The following is a 22598-nucleotide window of genomic DNA, read 5'->3' as shown; positions in this document are numbered from 1 at the left end:
TTTTGTGACCAAGGACTTTAGTTGCTATTAAAACGACCCCGGGAAAGGATGCTGGGAGCCACAACAGGAACGAGATGGAGTGCTTGGAGCGGGGCTAATAGGGGCAGGGTGCTCCATAACCGGCTACACTGCTGCAGAGAGAGACACTTCGCAGAAGCAAGGAAGGGAGCATTGTGGGAGAACAGGGAACTTTTCAGCTCAGGCAAAATGAATTTCCCAGGGTAGGGAAGCGAAGAGAAGCGCTTGCTACTTTTTTGTGTCTCAATTAAGCGAATGAGCGAATTTTGAGCAGGGGAGGGAGATGGGCTTGGAAGACTGGGAGGAAAAGGCAGCTCTAACAATCTGCTGCAGACGCCTCATAAGGCTCTTGTTTGCCTTCCTAAATGGCAGTGCGACACCCTGTGCTGTCTGACTAAGAGAGAGGTTCTTACTGCTCTTCTGTCTGCTCCTAACCGTCAGTTGCATGGATCTAGTGATGGGGGTGTGTGGGGGTGGGGTGGAGGAAGGGTTCTTGTGTTGCTTTCTCTGGGCATGTCAAAGCATGTGATCCAGATGGGGGATGTGTGTTGACAGTGTGTGGATGAGGGGGGTGATTGTTCACTGTCTGCCATCTGGCAAATGCCAAGGTACCTTTCTCTCCCTGCCAGCTGTTCCATGCTAGCAATCAAAGTGCTGAGAAGTTGTTCCTAGCTGTGGATAACATGTTAGTTGACCGCAGCATCCCTCTGTGCTCCATGTTCTAGGTAATTACAACCCTGCTGGTCTTGTAGCCAAGCACAGCACGTGCCTTGCGTTTATCGTGTAGCTTTTAACTATGAATTCCAGGCTGGTGACGTTGAGGCAGCAGCTTCTCTGTGGGTCCTTCAGTCTGCCCTTTCACCAAACCCAGATGGCATTTTGCTGCAAGCCGTGGCGGTGGACTGGAGGTCACTGCTGTATGGCCGATGATCTGATCTCTCCCCCAGATCTCTGCTGCTGGTTATTCAGTTAGCAAACACACAGATCCAGAAGCTACCTCTGCACAGCTGCACTCTTGGGGAGATGGAAAATGAGATTCCCTCTTGTTCGTTTATGATCCCAGGCAACTTTTTTCAAGATAGGGGGAATGATAACCTAGTGGATAGAGCACTGGACTGGGACTCAGGAGATCTAGGTTAGAGTCCCAGCTCTGGCACTGTCCTGCTGGTGACCACAGGCAAGTTACTTCATCACTCTATGCCTCAGTTTTCCCATATGTAAAATGGGGATAATGAGACTGCCCTCCTTTTGTAAATCACTTTGCGAACTACTGATGGAAAGTACTATATAAGAGCTAGGCATCCCCGCCCATTTCCAATGTGGATACTTCTTAACTGAATCCCTCCCCGCCGCTTTGATTGGCTGTGACAACCTTCTTCATACCCTGCCCTCATCTAAGTGTCAGTGTGCACCATTAACATACTGTGTGTTCATCCCCAGAGGTGGCTGCATTTCTGTGGTGGATGAAAAGTGTTAGCTGTTGACTAGCTGGCATGTTGGATTGTTTGCCAAAATCCTTTATTGAGTTCCCTTTGAGAATGAGAGAAATGGAAGGAAAGGTGGAGAGATAGGGGGATAGTCATAGGCTAAGCAGCTCCATTTTGCTGCTTTCTCCATCAGGGGAGCTGGGCCAGCACCTTGATAGAGGGATTTGTTTTTTCACTCTTCGTCATGTTTTGCAACATGGCTGTTGTTGCATCCCTGACAAATTCGATTTGCTTCCACTCTAGCACTCTTGATCCCTTACATTCCATTTAACAAATGCTGACAAAGTCTGAAACGTTCCCTGGGACTGAATCATGCAACAACGTCCTGCTGGTTCCTAGCGGTCTGCTTCCCAAATGCCATTGACAGCTGGGAGGAAGATGAGACACAGTCCATAGAAGAAGGGAGCGAGTGAGCGAAAGAGGATAGATTGGTGGGGAGGGGATGGAAACTCAGTGGCATGTTAAAGATGACAGTGCTAGTTCTGGTACAATATACTTTGTAATTGGTTGGTCTTTGGAACAAACAGGGAGCTGAAGTGTCAGTGGCTGGGAGACTGCAGAAGGTCTGTCGTGGGGGAACCAGCGATTGACAAGTTTCTCTATTGCGTCTCAGACAGAAAAGGTATTTAGGGTCTCTCTCTCTCTTCCCTAGGCTTCCTTGGTTATACAGAGGGAGTGGGCAAGAAGGAAGGCAAATACTAGTCTGGCATCCTGTGCAGGGATAGAGGGGGTTGCTCAGAGCATCACTGCATCTGAATTGAGGAAGCAGTGCAAGAAATCACAGGGCTTCTCAGATAGCTTTAGATCCAGTCCTGCAAGGCTCTGGACGCCCTCGGAGTCCATGAGAGTTACAGGTTCTCCTTGTTTCTCAGGTCTTGTTTTATTTTCATGCAGAATAGGCGTGGGAAACTGTGCGCGTGTGCGTCTGTAGTGGGGCGAGAATAAGTCAGTTCCACACGTCTGGCTGTAATACAATGTGAGTAAATTTGACTTGATCCTGCTGTTTTGTCAGTAACCTGGAAAGTTTTGAAATAATGGCTTCAAAATGCTCAAATGATACGTTACTCCGCAGTCTGATTCCACTGTTGCAAACACTTATAAGGAATGGGTTTACCTACGCATAGCATTTTTAGAGCTCTCTGATCCCTGCTAGTGTTCTGCAGTGGTCATCAAAACAAAACAAAAAATCCTTAAGGCCGGATTTTCAGAAGGAGAGCAGTGATTATAGGGGACCCAGGGTTCTGGGAGACCAACATGAGGCACCTTAAAAGGATCTGATTTTCAGAATGTGCTGGCCACCTGCCTTCTGCAAATCTCAGACCCTTTATAATGTTTCACACTGAGTACCCAAACACTGAGGTTGTGGGCTTCAGTGATTTGGAGTTCGTTAAAGGAAGCTAGGGCATGAAAACCTTGCAGGATCTGGGACTAAGTCTCTTCTAAAAATCCTGGCCCCAGTTTGCAAATAGGAGGGCTTGAATGGAATGAGAGGAAGGATGTTCCAGTGGTTAGGGGCACTAGCCAGAGATCTGGCTCTGCCACTGAATTCCCCTGAGACCCTAGGCAAGTCATTTTGTCTCTTTCTGCCTCAGTTCCCTATTTTTAAAATGGGAATAATAGCTCAGAGGGGTGTGATAAGGTGTGATATAAGGTATTATATTTCCCCACCTGCAATCTCTTATGTAATGCTTTTTATCAGTAGATCTCAAAGTGCTTCATGATCTTTAATGTGTTTCTCCTCCCAGCTCCCCTGGGAGGTAGGGCAGGGATATTATCCTCATTTTACAGATGGGAAACTGAGTCATGGAGCAGCTAAGGGACTTGCTGGTGGTCACACAGAAAGTCAGTGGCAGAGCAGAAAATTGATAGCTAGCATGGTAAGAATCAGCTCTGGGTACTACAAAATTACCAGTCAAAAGTTTTGTCTTTTCTCCCACAAACTCTCCATGATTTCAAAGGCAGATTCAAAATTTTGCCTCTGTCCAGACTTCAGAATTTAGCCCCATGCAGTAGAGAAACCAGATGAGAGGAAATATGTTTCTCAGTGGGTTGGAGGAGGGTCAGATGAATGACTGGATGGAATACTCAAATTTAGTATTTTAAGGGCATTTTTGCCAATGAAAATCACGTCATCAGTGCAAGGGACAGTAATTTCGCCTCTAAGCTATAATCTCTCTATGGAGCTGTTAATGAGGCCTGTGAAAAACACCTCTTCTGTAATGGTGGTGCCAGTTCAGTTTCTAGAATGAACCACTTCCTCTGACTGACCCCGGCTCCTCCTGCACGGCTCCAGCAGTAGGTGATCCCCAGTCTGTGTCTGAGCGAGGCGTGTTGCTCTCTAGTGGCTGTATGTGGAGAGTAGCTGTGAGACCTACTGCTACTGGTATTTACTGGAAGAGATGTCATTTCGTTGAAGTGACAAGAGATCAGAGTGTGTGGAGCGGAGGAACCAGGGTTCTTTAGTCTAGTTTTCTCATGTTTGTGGCTAAGAGATGATACAGTAATTGCATCTGTCTGCAGCCCGTGGATTTGTTATAAGAGCATTGGCTGCTTTGCAAAATGTTGTGGGAAATGTTGATTGTTTTCCTTTTTTTTTCCCTACCATTTTCTTTCCCTTTGAAGTTCTGTTTCTGCTGGGAATGTGGTGGGGCAGTTCCTAATGACCATTGGGAATGAGCTGAGACTTAAAAAAAACAAACAAAAAATGTTTAGTTTTGCACCATCATTGCTGTATCCCCCCCCTTCCCCCGTTTTTTTAGGATGGCAAGTGAGAAGCACGGAATAGCAGGAGCGAGGAGGAAGTGCTCTGCAAATGCTGCCTGTGGGCGAATATCCAGGCCCCTTCTCCATGACACAGAAGAGCCTAAATGCAGCTCCACTTCCTAGGGGTGGCCGTGGTTTGGGGAGCTCATGTATGACTCTGTTGGGGCTTCTCATTCATCCCCACCCAATGGATGGTCCATAGTGGGGCATGGATCGGCCATTAGTTACCCCACATGTGGTTGCTTAGAGGAGCAGAAGGGGCCATTGAACAGCTTTGCTACTGCTCAGGAGCTGGATAGGGGAGCAGTCGTTCACCCCAGCCCCTAGGTGCTATGAAAGCTCATAGCAAGGCTGGCTGCAAAGGCTGGGATTTAGCCACAGCAATGAAGTACCTAAAGGCCTCTGCTCAACAGAATATTTAATGCTTGTGCTTCACTTTGAGCAAGTGTTCAACTCTCATTGATTTCCCTGGGGCTTAATCTAGTGCTTAAAGTTAAGTTTGGTTCTCTGCTGAATCAGAGCCAAATTGTATCTCACCCAGGGTCCCCCTGCTGCAGTCTCAGAGTGGCCTGGGGACAGGGTGTGACTGGGGGAGTGAGTTGTGTGCGAAGGGGGAGAGATTTGCAGTGGCTCCTTGGATGCTCTGAGCACTCATGTGCCTATTAGTGCAGAGTTCTCAAATCACTACTGTTGCCTTTCCAGGTGGGGATTTGCTGAGAGTTTATGACAGTCCCAGCTGGCTAGTTATTCGTACTGTGCGAGCTTCTAGCGTTTCTGTAATAGACAAGGGCCCCACTGAATTTAATGCTCATCCCAAGATGCACAATCCTGGAATCACTACTCAGCCACGCAACAGATGCGGCGTCGGAACAAGCAATGCAAGCTTCCACTGCACACCCTTGGCCATGAGTGTCTGGACTTTGGTCCCTATTTAAGGATGGGAGTTCATTACAACCTCCGTGGTCCATTGAATTCTAGGTCGCTCTGCTGGGAGTGCCAGCAAGGGGGCCAGATAGTTAGTGTCTTTTTCTTTTCCCACTGAGACCCACCAGCTGGTTTCTCTCAGGTCTCTAAGTTGCCATCAGATGGTAACAGCTTCCAGCCATTACCAAGCTGGGGTGGGTTTGAACTGGTGGCCTAAGGTAGATTAAAATCAGAGACGTGGGTGAATGTCTCCAGGTCCCCTCGACCCTACAGTCCCCCACCTGGTAGTGAAGTGCTTGGAAATGTCTCCCGGAGGTCAATCCTCTGCTTAATCTCTGCAGTGGGAACTTAACTCACCCATGAATTATCTGGCAGGGCTCAGCCCTGAGCAGAGCCAATGCTTTCTTAGATGTGCACCGAATTCAAAGCTGAAAGTCCCCCATCTCCACCCAGAGAGAAGCCAGGAAGCTTCTTGCTTGTGAGCGTGGGCCTGCCATGCCCGGCCTGGGTGCGTGCGTGCTGTCAGCTCAGCTGCAGTGAATGGGTTTGCTGCAGCCCTCAGATGAAGGTTCTTATAGAAGATCACTGCCACCTTGGTCCTATTTCCCTTCCTTGTCCATCATTTGTCATTTCACACCACTCCAGCCCTCTAGCTATCTGGCAGCTCCCTGGATCCCAGAGCTATGTAGCAGCAAAGGGTTCTGTTTCCTCTTCTGTCATGCTGCTTCTGTCCTTGGTCTCACCTATGCAGTGTTTTCCCTCTCCTCCACCAAGCAGTCCTTCCTGCCCTTCCCGTCATTAACGGTCTCTTCCCCATCGCTGCTCCAGTCTTGCCATCCAGTATCTTGTCCAGCCTCTTCAGGGCTGGGGCCATGTCTGACTCCACAAGTGCAACGGCACCGTGTATGTTTTTGGTTCTGCATGAATCTGTTTTTAATGGTAACAAGATGCCAAAGGAAAATGTAAATCCTGTGTCCAAGGGTCGTATGGAAATAAGTGACTCTTGCTATATTAACAACTTGTTATTACCCTTCCCCTCCGCAAATCTCCCCTTTCCTCTCCCCTCTGGTCACTGGGAGCTTTATGCAGGTCTGCAGCGGCCTCCCGGGATGGAAGGAAAACCACTATCAATTGTGCAACAGCCACATGCTATAGATCAGCAAAATGGTCATGACAGATAATGACAGATAACTAGCACATCAGGCTTAATGATGGAAGCACACTGCCCACCATCAGTTCAAGCAGAGGGCAATGGAGTCACCAGAGCTTTGCTCCCAAACTAGGGCTTAGAGCGGTGGAGTGGTCATTGCTTGGCTATGTCTGTTTTCTAGATAACAGCTTTTAAAAACTTGTCCTCTGACTGTGATGATCAACGAGAGCCTTAGGCCATCTCTCCTTGCTTCCATGATTGTGAGATTTTGCTCCATATTTCAATGACCCTCGGAGAGATCTATATCTTCAGATCTCTTCAAGGCATGATTCAAATAGGGGGCTAAAAAAAATCTCACAATCCTGGAAGCAAGGAGACGCCCTAAGGCATAAGTGCTTTCTCTTGATTTTGGTATAATATGCAATTTTCATAAGACTGGAAGGGACCTTCTGGATCATCAAGTCCGCTCCCCTACTATCACAGGCAACCCCATCATATAATCCCATTCACAAATGTGTCAAGCTCCATCTTCAAACTACTTAGGTTGTTTGCCCCCACTACTCCTCCAGAAACTTACTCCTCTGATGGCTAGAAACCTTCTGATTTATTGCTGGCCAATTTCTATCTCTTTGTTCTTGTTTTCAAACACTGGCACATAAACTAAGATGCCTTGTAGCTGGATGCTCCATAGGTACCAATATGGATATTTAGGGGCCAAAATGCCAGTTTATAGAATAATGTTTTGCTCTATGTTTCCAAGTGGTTCCCTCCACCACTCATCTTTTAATGGAGATACTGGGTTGGATTTTGGAGATGGGAACCTGGTCCTTGAACCTGGGTCAGGGAGTAGCAATCAGGGGTATGGCTGGTGGGTTGGGGATGTGTAGTTAGTGAGTCTGGCTCACTGTCATTCTGGTTGGGGGAGGAAAGAGGAGATGTCCTCTTCAATTGGGATGCTTCTGCAAGCAATGTTGGTTCCATGGCTGGTGTCGTTAACCGTGCAACATTCCCTCTTTGCAGAGTTATGTCATGCCCAGACCACCACAGGGCTCCATGAGGATTTATAGAAGATGCCCCGGGTCTTGGCGCCTCTGGTGCTCCTTCTAGTGTGGCTAATGAAGATTGCTGCCAGCCCCCACTCCCTGAGGATTGGTGAGTAAGAAACTTCCTGCACACGCTGGGTTTAATCACTCTTCCAAGGCACTTACTGCTCCCGGTCCAAATACAAAGCCTGAGTCTGCTATTGCTCGCCCTTGTCTTACCCTACTCATGGGCGCTTGGGGAAGTAAAGTGAGGCTGATGTCTAAACCTGCGATTTAGTCACATAAACTCTCCATATCAAGCCAGCAGTCTAGTAAGCCAGGCCTCTCTAGCTGGCTAGATTTAGCTCTCTGCTAAGGATGGTGCTGTCACTACATGAGCGTAAATCAAATGCAGCTTGTGGTGAGTATTCATGTTTGCATTGTTTTCATCAAGTTAATGCCACCCTATGGGAATCTTTTATATATAAATTTGTGGTAAAAGCCACCTGGGAAAGAGGAGCTATGGAATATAACTTGATTTTTCCTTGGCTTTCTTGCTGAATGCTCCTGTAAGCACTGTCCAAACAACAAAAAGTCTTGCTACAGCAATTTTGTTTTGTCCTCGCATTGGGGAGAGTGAGAAATGTTGAACTCAAGTTGAATACAGTTTAGCAGCATTATAGAGCCGTTAATATCACCAAGATGCGTCATTCACAAGAGACCCACGTTTATTCAGCCCTCCCCGTGTGTATTAAAAGGCTTTTGGGAAGCAGGGACCATTGGCATTTATTCGCTGCCCGTGTGAGTTAGAGAAAAGAAATGAAGCCAGAAACTCCGGTAATGAAACTCGCCTTGTATTGACACTTTGCTCTGCTGTTAAGAAAAGAAACAGCTTTCCCCGCCTGCTGTCTCTGGAGCTGTGAGCTGCTTTTATTAACTCTTTATAGCAGATAAGAGGCTAATCTATTTCCTTCACATGCGCAGGTGACAGCTGGAATAAACCCATTTCTCCCCTTTGCTAGTTGAGCATGGCACAGCTGAGAAATACCACACGGGCTGATCATGCGCCAGCTGGGATTGGGGTGAGGGATATCTCCATTCCTGAGGTAACTGTACCTCTGATCCCTTCGTGGCCTCCTTGTGGGCATGCCAGACCTTAAGCTATTACTTTTATGAGGGTAGAAATTGTGTTCCTCTCTCCCTAGACTGGGGAGGATTTAGGCTGCAATTCCTCCTGTGCTTCTGACCACTTCAGCAAGTCTGAGGGCTTGTCTACATCACAAAGTTGCAGCGCTGGTGAGGGGGTTACAGCGCTGCAACTTAGGAGGTGTACACATCTGCAGGGCATCACCAGCGCTGCAACTCCCTGTTTGCAGCGCTGGCCGTACTCCCGTTTTGTCTTGGGTGTAGAGGATCCAGCGCTGGTGATCCAGCGCTGGTAATCAAGTGTAGACACTTACCAGCGCTTTTCTTGACCTCCGTGGAATAAGCAGGTATCCCAGCATACCTGAGGAAGCCTCTGGTAATCAAGCAGGTCTCCTTCCCCGGTTTGCTCTCGCGTTCCCCGAGCAAGCAGGTCTCCTTCCCTGCGGTTTGCTCTCGCGTTCCCCGAACCCCCGTGCAAGCAGGTCTCCTTCCCTGCGGTTTGCTCTCGCGTTCCCCGAATCCCTGAGCAAGCAGGTCTCCTTCCTTGCGGTTTGCAGGGGGGTTTGGGGAACGCGAGAGCAAACCGCGGTGAAGCTGGTCTCCTTCCCCGGTTTGCTCTCGCGTTCCCCGAACCCCCGTGCAAGCAGGTCTCCTTCCCTGCGGTTTGCAGGGGGGTTCGGGGAACGCGAGAGCAAACCGCGGTGAAGCTGGTCTCCTTCCCCGGTTTGCTCTCGCGTTCCCCGAACCCCCGTGCAAGCAAGTCTCCTTCCCTGCGGTTTGCAGGGGGGTTCGGGGAACGCGAGAGCAAACCGCGGCGAAGCTGGTCTCCTTCCCCGGTTTGCTCTCGCGTTCCCCGAACCCCCGTGCAAGCAGGTCTCCTTCCCTGCGGTTTGCTCTCGCGTTCCCCGAATCCCCGAGCAAGCAGGTCTCCTTCCCTGCGGTTTGCAGGGGGGTTCGGGGAACGCGAGAGCAAACCGCGGCGAAGCTGGTCTCCTTCCCCGGTTTGCTCTCGCGTTCCCCGAACCCCCCTTGAAGCTGCCCAACAGCGCTGCAGTGTGGCCACATCTAACACCACTTGCAGCGCTGGTTGCTGTAAGTGTGGCCACTCTGCAGCGCTGGCCCTATACAGCTGTACTAATACAGCTGTAACAACCAGCGCTGCAAAATTGTAGATGTAGACATACCCTGAGTTTAGTTCAGTACTTGCCCTCTTGTCCTCTTCCAGGGGCTACAACAGAGATAACCAGTGACCATCCAGCCTTGAGAAAGCAAGAGATGGACTTAGAATAAAAGCATTACAGAAAAAAACAGATCTTAAAAACAAAAACCTAGCTTATAGTCAGACCTGTCATCTGTCATACCAGGTGTCACTCATCTTCATCATGTTTCAAAATCCTTCCAACTAGAGCTGGCTGGAAAGTGGAAATCCCTTCCTGTGAAATGTACGACATTTTAAAACAATGTGTCCCAGACATGGACAAAAAGTCAAAACTGTGAAGCTTTTTGCAAGAAGGACTTTCAAGAAAAAAAACCTTTTTTTTGGGAGACCTGAAAGGCATTTTTCAGCTTCCTGCTTGCCCACCAGGACTTGGACTTTGGAAATAAAATCAACAAGAGCTATGGGAGAGGCAAAGAGTTCTCAGCCTGGCAGCTCTCCTGGGAAGCTTTTGCCATTTTCACTTTTTGCCCGTGGAAAATTTCAGTTTGCAAAAAGGACTTTTTTCACCTGGATTCTGATGAATATTTTTCAACCAGCTCTACTTCAGAGCCTTCCTGCAGGGTCAGTCCCTCATGGTCACAGCAGTCTCATGGGTTCTTGGATCATTTCATTTCTTTGTTTGCTGGGCCTCTTGAACATGCTCATAACCATGCTATGAAGTTTCCCCCAGAGGTCGGTACTTCTGCTGACTTGTTTACCTTATAGGGATTTGCCTTAATTACTCCCCTGTGAATTTAGTTCCTTGTAATTCATTCATGCTTTAGGTGACTTCCACCCACTCCATTGCTTGTCTTCTTTCAAGAAAAAAATGAACCCCTTCATACCCGGTAGATAACAATACGGGGGAGGAGGGGAAACTGAATCACATATATTCTTTTATTTAAAAAAAAAAAATCAAAAGGTTCTGGGTGCTGGGTATTTTATGTCTCCAGCATTTGTGGTTCACATGTGATAACCACACTGCATCATCTCCGCTGATTGGACCTCATTTCTTGCCTGTTGGCAAATCCTCTGCCTGGTCCAAGTAACTGAGGAGGACACGGGGGATATTTTGTGTTGGCAGCAGGTGTAAAATGTTCTCTATGGACTGCAAAGGAAGGTTGTTGAACCTGTAGATCCACAAGAGTCTGCAGCATCTGTATTTGCTAAACCTCCCTCTTCTTTTCCTGCACCTTTCTCCTGTCCACTCATTCCTTCTCCACATTATCTGAAATAGTCATCCTCCAGGCCTTTGCTCATGGTCCGAATGTGGCCCTGGCTTGTGGAATCCTGCTGAACATGTCATCCTGAGTCCTCTTCTTTCTCTTCCTCCTCTGGCTCAGGCATTCCGCAGGTGCGTAGGGGGAACCTTGCAAGGCCCGAAAAGCAGCCACTGCGTATAAAACACCCCGAGATTCCATTGTCAGTATAGTCACAACGGAAAGCAAAAGTTAAGGTTCAGAACTCTTTCTTCCCTTGCTCCCCTAAGGTTTTACACAAGACCTGCTTCTTGTCACTTCTGCTTTGGGGTGTTAGTGCACGGTGCCGTGCATGGCACTGACCCCGGGGCATACAGCCCACCAGGGGCGAGGGAAACTATGAGAACTGTGTGAAACTATGAGAATAGGGCAATGGCACTGAGTACTGGCACCCTTTTCCACCAGTTGTGGTGATTTCAGCTGATATCTCACTCTTGAGGGTGACAAAGGCAGAGAGAGCACAGCTGCTGCTGGTGTCCCAAATCTGCCTGGGCTCGTGTGCTGCTAGTCTGTGTTCTGCAATGATGCCAGCTGAACTTATCGCTGACTGGCGTGGGAAAGTGTCTGACTATGGAGAAAGAAATAAGGCAGCCATCCCTAGAGATCTTTGGGAGAGGATTGCAGAGTACCTCCAGGAAAGTGTCATTGAGATCTCTCAAGAAGATTCAAGGGACATCCCTGTGCCCCTCAGCAAACTGCTCATCAGGTCCTCCTTCCCCTGCCTAACTCTGCAGAGGAAAGAAAAGGAGATAACAATCCTACTTCTCTTTGTTGTACTGCTGCCTTTTCTAGTACGAGTACATTAGTGAAAAGTCAATAGCCATGTCCTGCTAAATTGGGAGTGTGACGGGTTGCCCCCTCCCCCACCCCAGGGTATCACCTGATGTACTGGGGCACCATAGAACCTGCAAGTTCCACCAGTCTGGGTTCCCTTACATTGTCCTACTGAGCCAGGCCCTCAAGCCTCCTCCAACAGAAACGCAGGTAGGGCCCCACCCAACTGCAGAAAGACACAGACCCTGAGATCTGCTCAGAGTGGGAAGACTCGGCTCGGGGATTGCCCAGCACTTGTCTTGCACTGCACAGAAAACAGTCCAGTGTAAGCTCATGACATTCACTCCCTCCCTCAATGCGGAGAGAGGTATGCACAGATTTTTGCCCCCTAGTTATGAATTGCACAAACTGGTTTAGAGAGGGAAAAGCCAAATTTATTAACTACAAAGGGTAGATTTTAAGTGCTTATAAGGGATAGCAAACAGATCTAAGTAGATTACTGAGCAAATGAAGCAAACACGAAAACTAAGATTAATACACTAAAGAAACAGGCTATGAGTAGTAATTTCTCACCCTAAATGTTGTTTTAAGCAGATTGCAGAGTTTCTTGAAGACAAACTGCTCTTGCTTGCAGTTTAGAACACCAGGTATTCCTTTCACAGGCCAGACACCTTCTAGTCTGGATCCAGTCCTTTCTTCCCCAGATCACTGTTTTCAGCAGTTATCTTGGGTGGGGATTCAGTGAAGAATCGACCCTGATTAACTCACTTCCCTGCCTTAAACAGGATTTACCTATGGCGGGAATCCTTTATTTCCCAGTTTAATCCCCACCCCATTTGTGGAAAAATGCGAGCAGTCCAAGATGGAGTCTAATACCAGGTGACATGACCCTGCAGTGTTAAAGCAGCCTTAAATCCTCAGGAAGGTGGGAGATGAGCATCGTCAAAGTCCTATTGTTCTCTCTAATGGCCCATCCACTAACTAGCCACAAAGGAGGCAACTGAAGCTGGGTTAACACTCCAGGCAAGGAGCAAATGTATGCACCAAGAGGAGGAGTGGTTGCTGGAAAACCTTTCCACTTATAAATATGAATTACATTTAAGAAAACATAGCTCCCAGTGGGGCATTAATTCTACTGAGCTCCTCTGGCTAGTTGTAATTAGCGCACTGCTTGCCCACTTATCACACCTATTCCGGGAGCAACAGATTTAAGTGCCACCTATTCAGAAGGGAGAGGAACTAATTACACCTAGCCAGAGGGGAGCAGAGCAGAGAGGAGAACAGCTGAACTGGAAAAAAAAAGTAGGTCAATAAAACACATATGTGATTAGCTGACTCCTGTATGCGGGACTTGATAAAGGATTAAAAATAACCCTTTTTTAATATCAACCACAAGTAGGGCAATACTTAGAAAGCTGTGGACACCCTTGCACCGCATAACTTCGTGCCCAAGTGGACATGTGTGAGCAAAGCCATTATTATAAATAACACATCACTTTACATCCAGAGATCTCCAAGTGCCTTATGTTTGGATTGCAGTAGTGCCTCAAGGCCCCAGTTAGGGGTCAGACCTCACTGTGCTATAGGCCCTGTACACAGACATCATCAAAAGGGCCGTCCCTGCCCTAAGGAACTTGCCGACAGTGAGGTGACAGATGGAAACAGCGTTTGGTGTAATGACGAGTAGCTATAGCATGCCCCCTGCCTAGCATCTTGTAGGCATCACAGCAGAGGTGAAGCTTAAAGAAAGGCCTGGAGGAGGATGTTCTGTTTTACAGGAGCTCCTCCAGTACATAAGAGACAGCATGGGATGTACCTTTTATCTCTATTTTTTACAGGCAGAAGTGAGGCACAGGGGCGAGGTGGAAGGTAATTTGATTGACATCAAACTGCAGATCAGAGGCAGGGTTAAGATTGGAACTCATGACTCTCAGGGTATGTCTATGCTACGGAAGCAAACTCTGGCGCTGCAGCCGTGCCAGTATAGAACCATGGCGTAGATGCATCCTGTATCGTCAGAAGGGGTTTTTTGTGTCAGTGTGGGTAATCCACCTCTCCGCCAGGCGGTTGCTAGTCAACAGAAGAATTCTTTAGTCGTCATTGTTCTTATATTTCATTCAGGGTTGTCAGATCACATTCTTAAAGAAATCTTTAGATTGGGGGAGAGGAAAAGGGGGCGGGACCTAACATAACATAAATAAAATCCTTGCTGATCGATGTTCTACTACATTAGCGTGGCAGTGACACTGTAAATGTTTCATTGTTTTTCCCTGTAAAGAAACCCCAGTCAAGTCCATTAAGGTGAAATAAATTCATTGTTATTCTTTGTTTGTTACTGGAGTGTGGAGGAAGGTGCAGCAAAGTACAATATTCATTTGTTAGCTATTCAGTCTCTTAATTTTGTTTTTACAGTTCTTCTAGTAGAGTGATATTTTATTTATGCTCCCTGAGATACGCGTATAAATCCCTAAACCAACCACAAATATATCAGCCCTGTCAATAATTCATCTTCTGGAAATGACCTTTGATTTCTTTTGACTTTCCCCCACAAATCCCCATCCCAGAGACTGACTGCCTAGGGAGAGTTGTTGTAGCTGTGTTGGTCCCAGAATATTAGATAGACAAGGTGGGCTAGGTAGCATCTTTCACTGGACCAACTTCTGTTGGTGAAAGAGACAAGCTTTCGAGCTTGTCTTTGACCTGAAGAAGAGCTTAGTATAAGCTCTAGAACTTGTCTCTCTCACCAACAGAACTTGGCTCAGTGACAGATATTACTTCACCCACCTTGTCTGCCTGGGAAGAGAGCAGCTGATAAAAATGCCACTTCTCTTAGCCCTAGCCTTCAGGTTCTTGATGGGACTTTCAGAGATGCCCATCTCTCCAGACAACCAGGACACAGTGGACGCTTCCAAGTTAAAAAGGAGTCCAAGCCCCATGGGGAAAAGCCTACTGATGCTGTTCTGTCCATAACATCTGCATGCTGAGAGAGGGCCTGCAGTGCCCATGTCAATTGAGTTCTGTTATCTGACCTATTCTTGTCTGAACGAACAGGCAAAATGTTTTGCCTTATGCGGTTTCAGAACTAGTCTATTTGTTTGAGGCAGGGGGTCAGTTTTCTTTCCTTGCACTAAATCCTGAAGTGATAACCAGGCAAAACTCCCTGTAGCTGCAATTTTTGCCTGAAACACCCCACCTTGTTAGCAGCTGATGATCCTTCTGGGAAAAGATTAGGTGGGTTCTGCTAACTCACTGAGTCAGGGGGTTCATTAACACCACCTGAATGCAGGGAAATGGGAGTGGCTCTCTGAGGGGAGAGGGTCTAGAATGTGGGCTGAGCAGCTCTGAGGGAGGAACGCTGGGAGCAGTCAAGCGCGAGGAGAAGGTTTGAGCTGAACTTCATTGCTTTGTTTTCCTTGTTAATAAAATCAAACCGCAGGGGTAAATTTTTTGAGTCCGGACAGCACGTGGACTTCGTTTATAGAGCAGGCTGAGAAAAGTGCCCACTCTCACTCCCATTGAAAGCTAAAGGGTATGTTTGCCAGAGTAGGGATCTCTGGATATGGCCCACCAAGAGAAGAGCTGAACCTAAGTAACTTCTAAGCACATTCTCACTTGACGTTCTTCTCTGGAGTGAAGGGCAGGAACCAACTGACCTACAGCAGGAGGGCAGATTTTGGCCAAATCCCTGCTTTTCTGAAAACATCCAGACAGAGCAGTTAGGATGTCAGGTTTTTAAGGTCCCATCAGAAAGATCTCCAGATGGTAACCTGTATGGTTCTTAATTAATCTGCCTAACTCAGCTCTGACAGCATTTGAACCAGTGGTCTCTGGGATCTAGGGATCCCAAATCAATCTTGGACTGTCTCTTCTGACTCCTCTTTGCTTACTCTACATTGGTCTTGTCATTTTATTTTAATCTTAGTCATTCAAGTGAAATCAATAGAAGAGACCATTCATTCACCTTGCATACACAACCTGCCGCATTAAGAGCCCATTTCAAAGGAACCCCAAATTCGCCCAGTACAACTCTGCTCCAGGTTCCTTGGAAGACCTTTCTATTATGCAACTGATATTTGTCAGTCACTTGAGTAATTGTATAAGGCAGGTTTCTTTGCATGACTTCCCCTCTCCACCCCAAGCCTCCGTTCTTGGTTTCCTTAACTTCAGTACGCCAAACAGCCTATGAAATTCATTGCCCTGAAGGGTCACAAATCCAGATGCTGTGGCTGGATTTTCTAAAAGGCTCTGGGATAATGATATGACCCCTCATAACCACTGTAGTCATGCAGGCTAAGAGAAGGGTAATAGCATTTTGTGCTTTAGATTGTCAGTTGTGTGTTGCAAGAGGATTATATAGCGCTGCACAAATGGGTCAAGGCTTCACCTTCCTCTGATTGATCAGGCTGAGCCATCATCTTCCAGACACAGGACACTAAATGTGATGGACATATGGCGGTTCCCATGTTAAATACACTCAGCCATGGCTGGCAAGCCCAGTGAATCTTCTCAGATTTAAAACAATAATGGGCTGGCCTTTGACACCCTTACTCACCGTTGAGACTACTTGCAGAATACAGGAATATTTGGTGTGAACACTGGCGGCAGCATCTGGCCCAAAATGAGCGAGGAGATGCTGTCTTATTGTATATGTGGATCTGTCCCAGAGCGGTATGTCTAATGCTTGTGCTGGCAGAGCCTAGTCATCTAGTCTGGTCCCTTCCTCGGTGCTTGCTAGTTTTACTGCTGCTACAGTTGTTGTCAACACTTGTTACTCTTGATAAGCAGACCTACCGTATCTGCTTTGCAGGCGATGGAGGCTGGCTAGGGCTGAGCACCTGGAAAGCAGGAAGAAAAGAGTTGGATTCGGTGAGACAAATGACCCCATTGAGCCTTGTTTGTGCATCTGTGCTGGGTTTGTTCCCTCTCCTGCTTCCACTGGACTGAATTATCTTTACTGATCTCTTAGTGTCTGGTAATATCCGAGAGGCATGTTAAACTGGCACTGATGGATCAATGTTGTATGGAGATTGGTGGCTTTTGCCCAGAAAGGCCCCAAGCTTTGTTCTGATTCATATGTGTGCATAAACTGTCTTGACTGTGAAATCACTGCCTGGCTGTGGGTGCTGATCAAGCCACACGGTTAGCAAGTTAGCACTAACTGTTATTTGTAGTGCAAGGTTTATGCTTCCGCTGAGCCTAGTAAAACTGTGGAACGACTGGATGCTGCAGCAGAATGCTACCGTGTGCTGCACTATATTGTGCCAGGTTTGAAATTTGCATAATCGCAGTGTAGGTGCTAAAGCAGCAGACGGAAGTGGGAAGTTTTTTACATTAAGGACAGGAGCCAGAGAACGAGGCCGATCACTTAAATGTCAGATCTCTTAAATGTACAAGTCTGCTACAGCCACTGTAGGAATGACGAGAGAGAGACGTACAACCTCTGTAGACACCCCCACACACACACACGCTTTCTGGCCCTGATTTATTGTCTTCTCCTGGATGTGCTGCAGGCCTGTGTCTGAGCCAGAGGTCAGGAAATGAGAGCAATGCAACACTAATAAACTGCTGGTGACTGCCGCTGAGCAGGGTTTTCAGTGTGTCTAGGGTTCAGCCATTTTTGAACACATCTTTTTTCCTTAATAGCCTGAAAACCAGTCCTAGTAAAAGCTATTTTTGTCATTTCTTTCATTAGTTAAAAAAAATCCTTTATGTGAATGAAAGCAAAAGACATCTGCCTCCCTGGATACTCAAACAGCTGCTAAAATTAGTTCCAGATCCCAGCCATCATTGAAGCTAGAACATACATGGAAAGCTCCCATGCAGCCTGAGATGGGCTTCTGCACTAGTCTGTGTTATAAATAGCTGCTGTGCAGTCCTTTCCCTCACCTCTGCCAGGAGCTAGCTACGTATTGTGAATTTCACACGCACTCTATAGGGCTCGTCTTGGCTGCACAGGTAGCTGGAGTTATCTACACTCAAGTTAACACCTCCAGAGTTAGCCTGGCTCGAGTGAGAGCCATCACATTGCAATACTCAAGCTACGATCCCAATGCCGTTACTAGCTCAAGCCTCAAGCTTTAACCCACCCGCTCCCCAACAGGCCAACTAGCCTGAGTTTAAAGCACCACTGGAGCTAGGGTTTCTGGTGTGTGGATGGGAGTCTGGTAAGGGGCCCCCCTCAACCTAACACTGCAGTGAAAAGCTGCCCGTAAACAGCTTTATTGATATGCTAGCCACTTCTGAAGTGGGAAGGTGGCAACCAGTCAGCACCCTGCACAACACTGGGGATGAGGAGGGTGTGGAAAGTTTGGTCAATCGCTTTCTGTTATTGAAACTGCCGAGGGATCTTTAATGTCCACAGAATGTGAACAGAACCTGAGATTAAGGCTGCGTCCAAAAGATGAGAGGACGGATGCACTAGTGGGACTCAGAAGAGAGGAGTTTCAGTTCTTGTCTTGGCCACAAACTCCCTGTGTGACCTTGTCAATCTCTCTGGCTTAAGTTTGTTGGACGTTTCTGAGCACCTGTGACAAGTTTAGTCAATCCTTCACCCAGTTAGATGGTCTTTGTTCTGGAGTTTCCAGGAGCAGATACGTAGTAGGCAATGGATTTTTCTCCAGGTGCAGCTTCAAAAGGATGGACTCTGACTGAGGTGGGTCATTTGAATTCCCCTCACCCCTCCTAGGAAATACTTAACATGTATTGTCTCCAGAAGTCCAATGAAGTTCCTAATCTTTCCCAGAGATTGCATTAGTTAGTCTGCTAGAGAGATTACACACAACAACACACACACACAACCACAATTTGAATACAGTGGCTCCCCAAAGTATTAAACTTAATTCCACAAGGTTTGTCAAGGATCTTGTCATATCCGCCACACAAGGTCTCGAGTTTTTACTGTAGTGTACTCATAATAAGTCTCTGTGGCAGTCCCAGGGCAATGCTGTCAAAGAGACACAGGTCACAAAAGTTTTTGCTGCAGGAAAATCACCTCTTTCTGGGGCTTGTATTTATTGGTTTTCTAGGGACTCAAACTAAAAACATCAGTGTTCAGAGTCCCGAAGCTGAATTCTTCCTTTCATGGCAGGACAAGCAAAACAGAATAACACACTAAGGGGACACCCAAGTTATACCCACATGGCTGCCTGAACCAGCTGTTCCCAAGCACTTGCTCCTGCATCATCCTTCAGAGAGGTCAGCTGCTTTGAATTGCGTGATAAGTAATGATGTGCACCTGCTCTGACCTCAGCTGCCTCCTCAGAACCTAGTTAGGACAGAAACTCCCTGTGCATGGGGGGAATGGAGGGGGTTAGGGGAGCTAGTGAGACGGGTGGACGGTGGGCAGCCGGCTTCAGGCAGGGGCATTCTGGTAGCTCCTACAGCAGTTCCTCTGGCAGTGCCTGGGTGGCTGGTGTGCTGTTCCCCCCCCCTCAGCCCGCAGCGGATGGTTGATGCCCTGTGCACCGATGCCCGCCACCCAGATGCCAGTGCCCTGATCCTTCCCCCATCCCACCTTGGCAACTGGCACATATGCTGCTGCCTCTCCCCGGGGCTGGATGTCTCCGCTGGAACCCAGGGCAGCTAGAAGGCTCGACTGGGCTGGGCGGGGGAGTCCTGTCTGCCCCACGGCAGCTGCTTCAGCCTGTCCACTGTGTCTTGCTCTTGTCGAGATCAGCATAGCCAAGTCCTGCTCTCGCCTCTGAGACAGCGATGGTGGCAGAAAACATAGACCCCACCCCTACTACTTCCATTGGGGGGCACATCCTTTTGTCCACAACGCGTTTCTCCTGGCTGTGTGCTCTGTTCCTCCACCCTGCGTGAAGGCCTCATGGATCTGATTAAAACTAATAGCTAAGTTTCCTTGCAAAAAACAGTGAAAGGAGGAACGACTCAGACAAATGCAATTTATCTGTATGTACAAGCTCTCTGAACAAAGTGTTGGCAAATCCTTCCCAGCCAATTGCAGCCTGCAGATAATGCAAAGAACAAGTAAGCATGTGTGTGTGTGACCATGGGGCAGCATCTATATAAGATGTAGCAGTGGGCAGGGAGAATGGATATGGATCTTGAGAATGGACTTTGTTAGACTCTCTGAAAGGCTGTTCAAGGTGATAAGAGCAGCATGGGGATGGATCCTACCTTGCCTGTGGTATTTGCCCTTGAGAAGAGATCCAGCATTTGAATGAGTTGGACCAAATATCACTAATGGAGACAGTGTGCTCCAGCGGATGGGGTACCAGACTGCGAGTTTGGGGACTATTCCCAGCTGTGTGTGTGGACAAGTTTTGGGGCAGGAGGAGTGGTCATGTAATCAAGGCACTGGGCTGGATCTGGTTTCCGTTCCCAGTTCTGTCACAGACTCAATGGGGCAAGTCATTTTGTCCCTCTCTGCCTCCATTCCCCTTCTCTAAAAACGAGGTGTTCATGATATTTCTCTCTCACAGGTGCCGTGTGAGGATAAAATCCATAAGTGCGTGGAAGGTGCTCAGGAACCAAGATGAGAGGACTATAGAAGTATGCAGATAAATAGACATTACTTTTCCTCTGTGCCTCATTTTCCCCATCTGCATAATGGAGACAATTATCCACCCCCTATCTTTGTAAAGTGCTTTGCATCTCCCAAAGAAAAGCACTGGAAGTACTAAATGTTGTTTATCTGCTTGTGCAATGGAGCCAGTAGGTTGTGTGTACAGCTGGGCAAATACTGCAGAATATTTTCCAGTTTTTAAATTTTAAAAGGATCCCTATTTTAAAATGTTCATGTCTCCGTTTGTGTTCACTCTCAATGAATATTCCAGCAACCGAGTTCCCTGGCAGGAACGTTAGAGTGGAGCAGTGACATTCAAGTGAAAACAGGTGAATATTCACTGAGAGTAAATTTCTAATTGGTTATCGGAAACATTCGCAACACGAAGGTAAGTGTTTTGCCCATCCAGTCAGGGAACTGAAAAATAGCATGTGACCTCCACGGCCAATCAAAACCACAGGGATTGCAATTATTTGCAGCAAACTTCTCATCAACTAGCCACAGATAAAGAATTATTTGCAGAAATTATTTGGCAAATAATGTCAGATAATATAAGGCAACTTGCAGAGAGAGATTTGCCAGCAAAAGAGGGGGAAAGTCATTGAATGATTGTTCATCCAGCTCTAATGTATTTCAAGCCAGACGGAATATGTAGATTAGTGTCTTGCAGGCTTGTGGCACAAAGAAGCCACTTATAGCACTGAATGGTGCCACAGAGAGAGAGAGAGAGACTCATTAATTATGGCATGATGTCCTGATGTTGCATCGTTTTCCCCATTCTTGGTGCAGTGGTGGTGCAGCGCTGTTTCAGGATGTCGGGCCATAGTTATTTGGTGGCTCCCCTGGGATTCCCACGTCATATATTTTCTTTCACTCTTGGCTACTGGGAAAAGGGAATATTTCTCCTCTCCTTTCACTTTCTTGGCTGCCTGGAGGAATTCATGCAGCTCTGGTCTGTTTGCTTGGCAATCCCTCTTCATGGGGACCTGGCAGAGTAGGGGAAGCAGCTATCCAATTGATGGATTACACTGCTTTGATTTTTGCTGATTTAGAGCCCATTGGGGTTCACAGCAAATTCTCTTGTGTTTTTGTTTAGTAACAGAGACTGGGATTTCCAAAGCCATCTAAGGGATTTGCATTCACAATTAACGGGAACTGGGTTCCCAAAACCCTCATATGGCTTCGGAAATCTTAGCCCAGATACACGAGGCTTCACCAAAATGCATGTGAGCAAACATCCCTGGGGAAGGAGCCTTCCCAAACCCATTGAATCCAGCTGTCTGCATTGACATGACATTGCTCCTTTGGAATGAAATAGGAGCACGAGACTGTCACTCATAAATTTTACCCGCAGTGAAGATCTAACAGGTAGACTTCTAGCCTGTGGCTTGCAAATGAAATCAGAGCAACGTGCCCAAATCTGCCACTGAATGATACCAAAGCAGCTGCGCTGATATTGGCACAGAGCTCTGTTATCGACCTGAACATCGTGTGCACAGGACATGGGGGGACAGAAAATCCACCATGGAAGTGATACCTAGCCCATCGGTAACCTGTCTTGGTTCAGCCCTTGCCAGCCAGTGGCTCTCAGCTGGCAAAGGCTGCGGGGCAGAATGGTTAATTCTCCCAAGGACGCCGTTAATGAATTCCACTTGCATTTCCCGAAGCTGTAGGGGTTTGGAGAGACTAAACGGAACATTATCTGAAAATGATGGCTGAATGTCACTGCCGCTGTCAAAACCAATTGGGGAAACTGAGAGCGCTAAAAGAATTAAGAATGCTAAATGGAAATAAGTCTACTTGGTTGAAATGAAATAGGGCTTAAATGAGTGAAATTATCAGTGGATTACCCTTGTTAGAGCACTGCTTTATTTTAATAAATTGAGTTTTAATCTGCTGCGTTGATTCCTGACGGAAAGGTCCATCTTTTTAGGGGTACGTGTGTGGTGCTGGTGGAAGAACTGGATTTGCAATGCCTCTCCAGAATAGGGGGACATGCCGATGGGTTGGTAATTATTTACCTGTGGTGGTTTCGCATTTCCCTGAAGATCCTGTTTGCTGCTTGAAAAGTGGCTTACTCCTGTTCCCAGCTTGCTCTCCTCTTTCGCTGGCAGAATGGAAGCACTCCAGAGTTGCTGCCACTTAGATAATACACGTTATGGGGGAAGTTCACCCTGGTGCCAAGTGCCAATGCAGAGACTGTGCATCATTTAAGCCATCCTATGGCCAAATGAGTTAAGGTCCCATGTGGTCATTGGAATGGAGAGATGCAAAGAAATGGAACCTCATGCATTAGAAGGCAAAAACAATAGGTTGAGATTTTATCATAA

At 47.3% G+C, this 22598-nt stretch overlaps 1 protein-coding gene across 2 annotated transcripts in view; it reads left to right on the top strand.

Moving 5' to 3' along the window:
- The window catches only part of GRIK4 (glutamate ionotropic receptor kainate type subunit 4), a 276706-nt gene that overhangs the window by 49076 nt on the left and 205032 nt on the right, over positions 1 to 22598 (top strand). For both annotated transcript variants that reach the window (XM_030538143.1, XM_030538142.1), the window contains exon 2: positions 7363 to 7494. In XM_030538143.1, the coding sequence (XP_030394003.1) occupies positions 7413 to 7494 (82 nt within the window). In that variant the 5' untranslated portion in view covers positions 7363 to 7412. The remainder of the gene's footprint in view (positions 1 to 7362; positions 7495 to 22598) is intronic.

Source organism: Gopherus evgoodei, chromosome 19 (assembly GCF_007399415.2).
Source record: "Gopherus evgoodei ecotype Sinaloan lineage chromosome 19, rGopEvg1_v1.p, whole genome shotgun sequence".
Lineage (NCBI taxonomy): Eukaryota > Metazoa > Chordata > Testudines > Testudinidae > Gopherus > Gopherus evgoodei.
The sequence above is the reverse complement of the archived record's forward strand: the minus strand, read 5'-3'. Positions and strand labels throughout refer to the sequence as shown.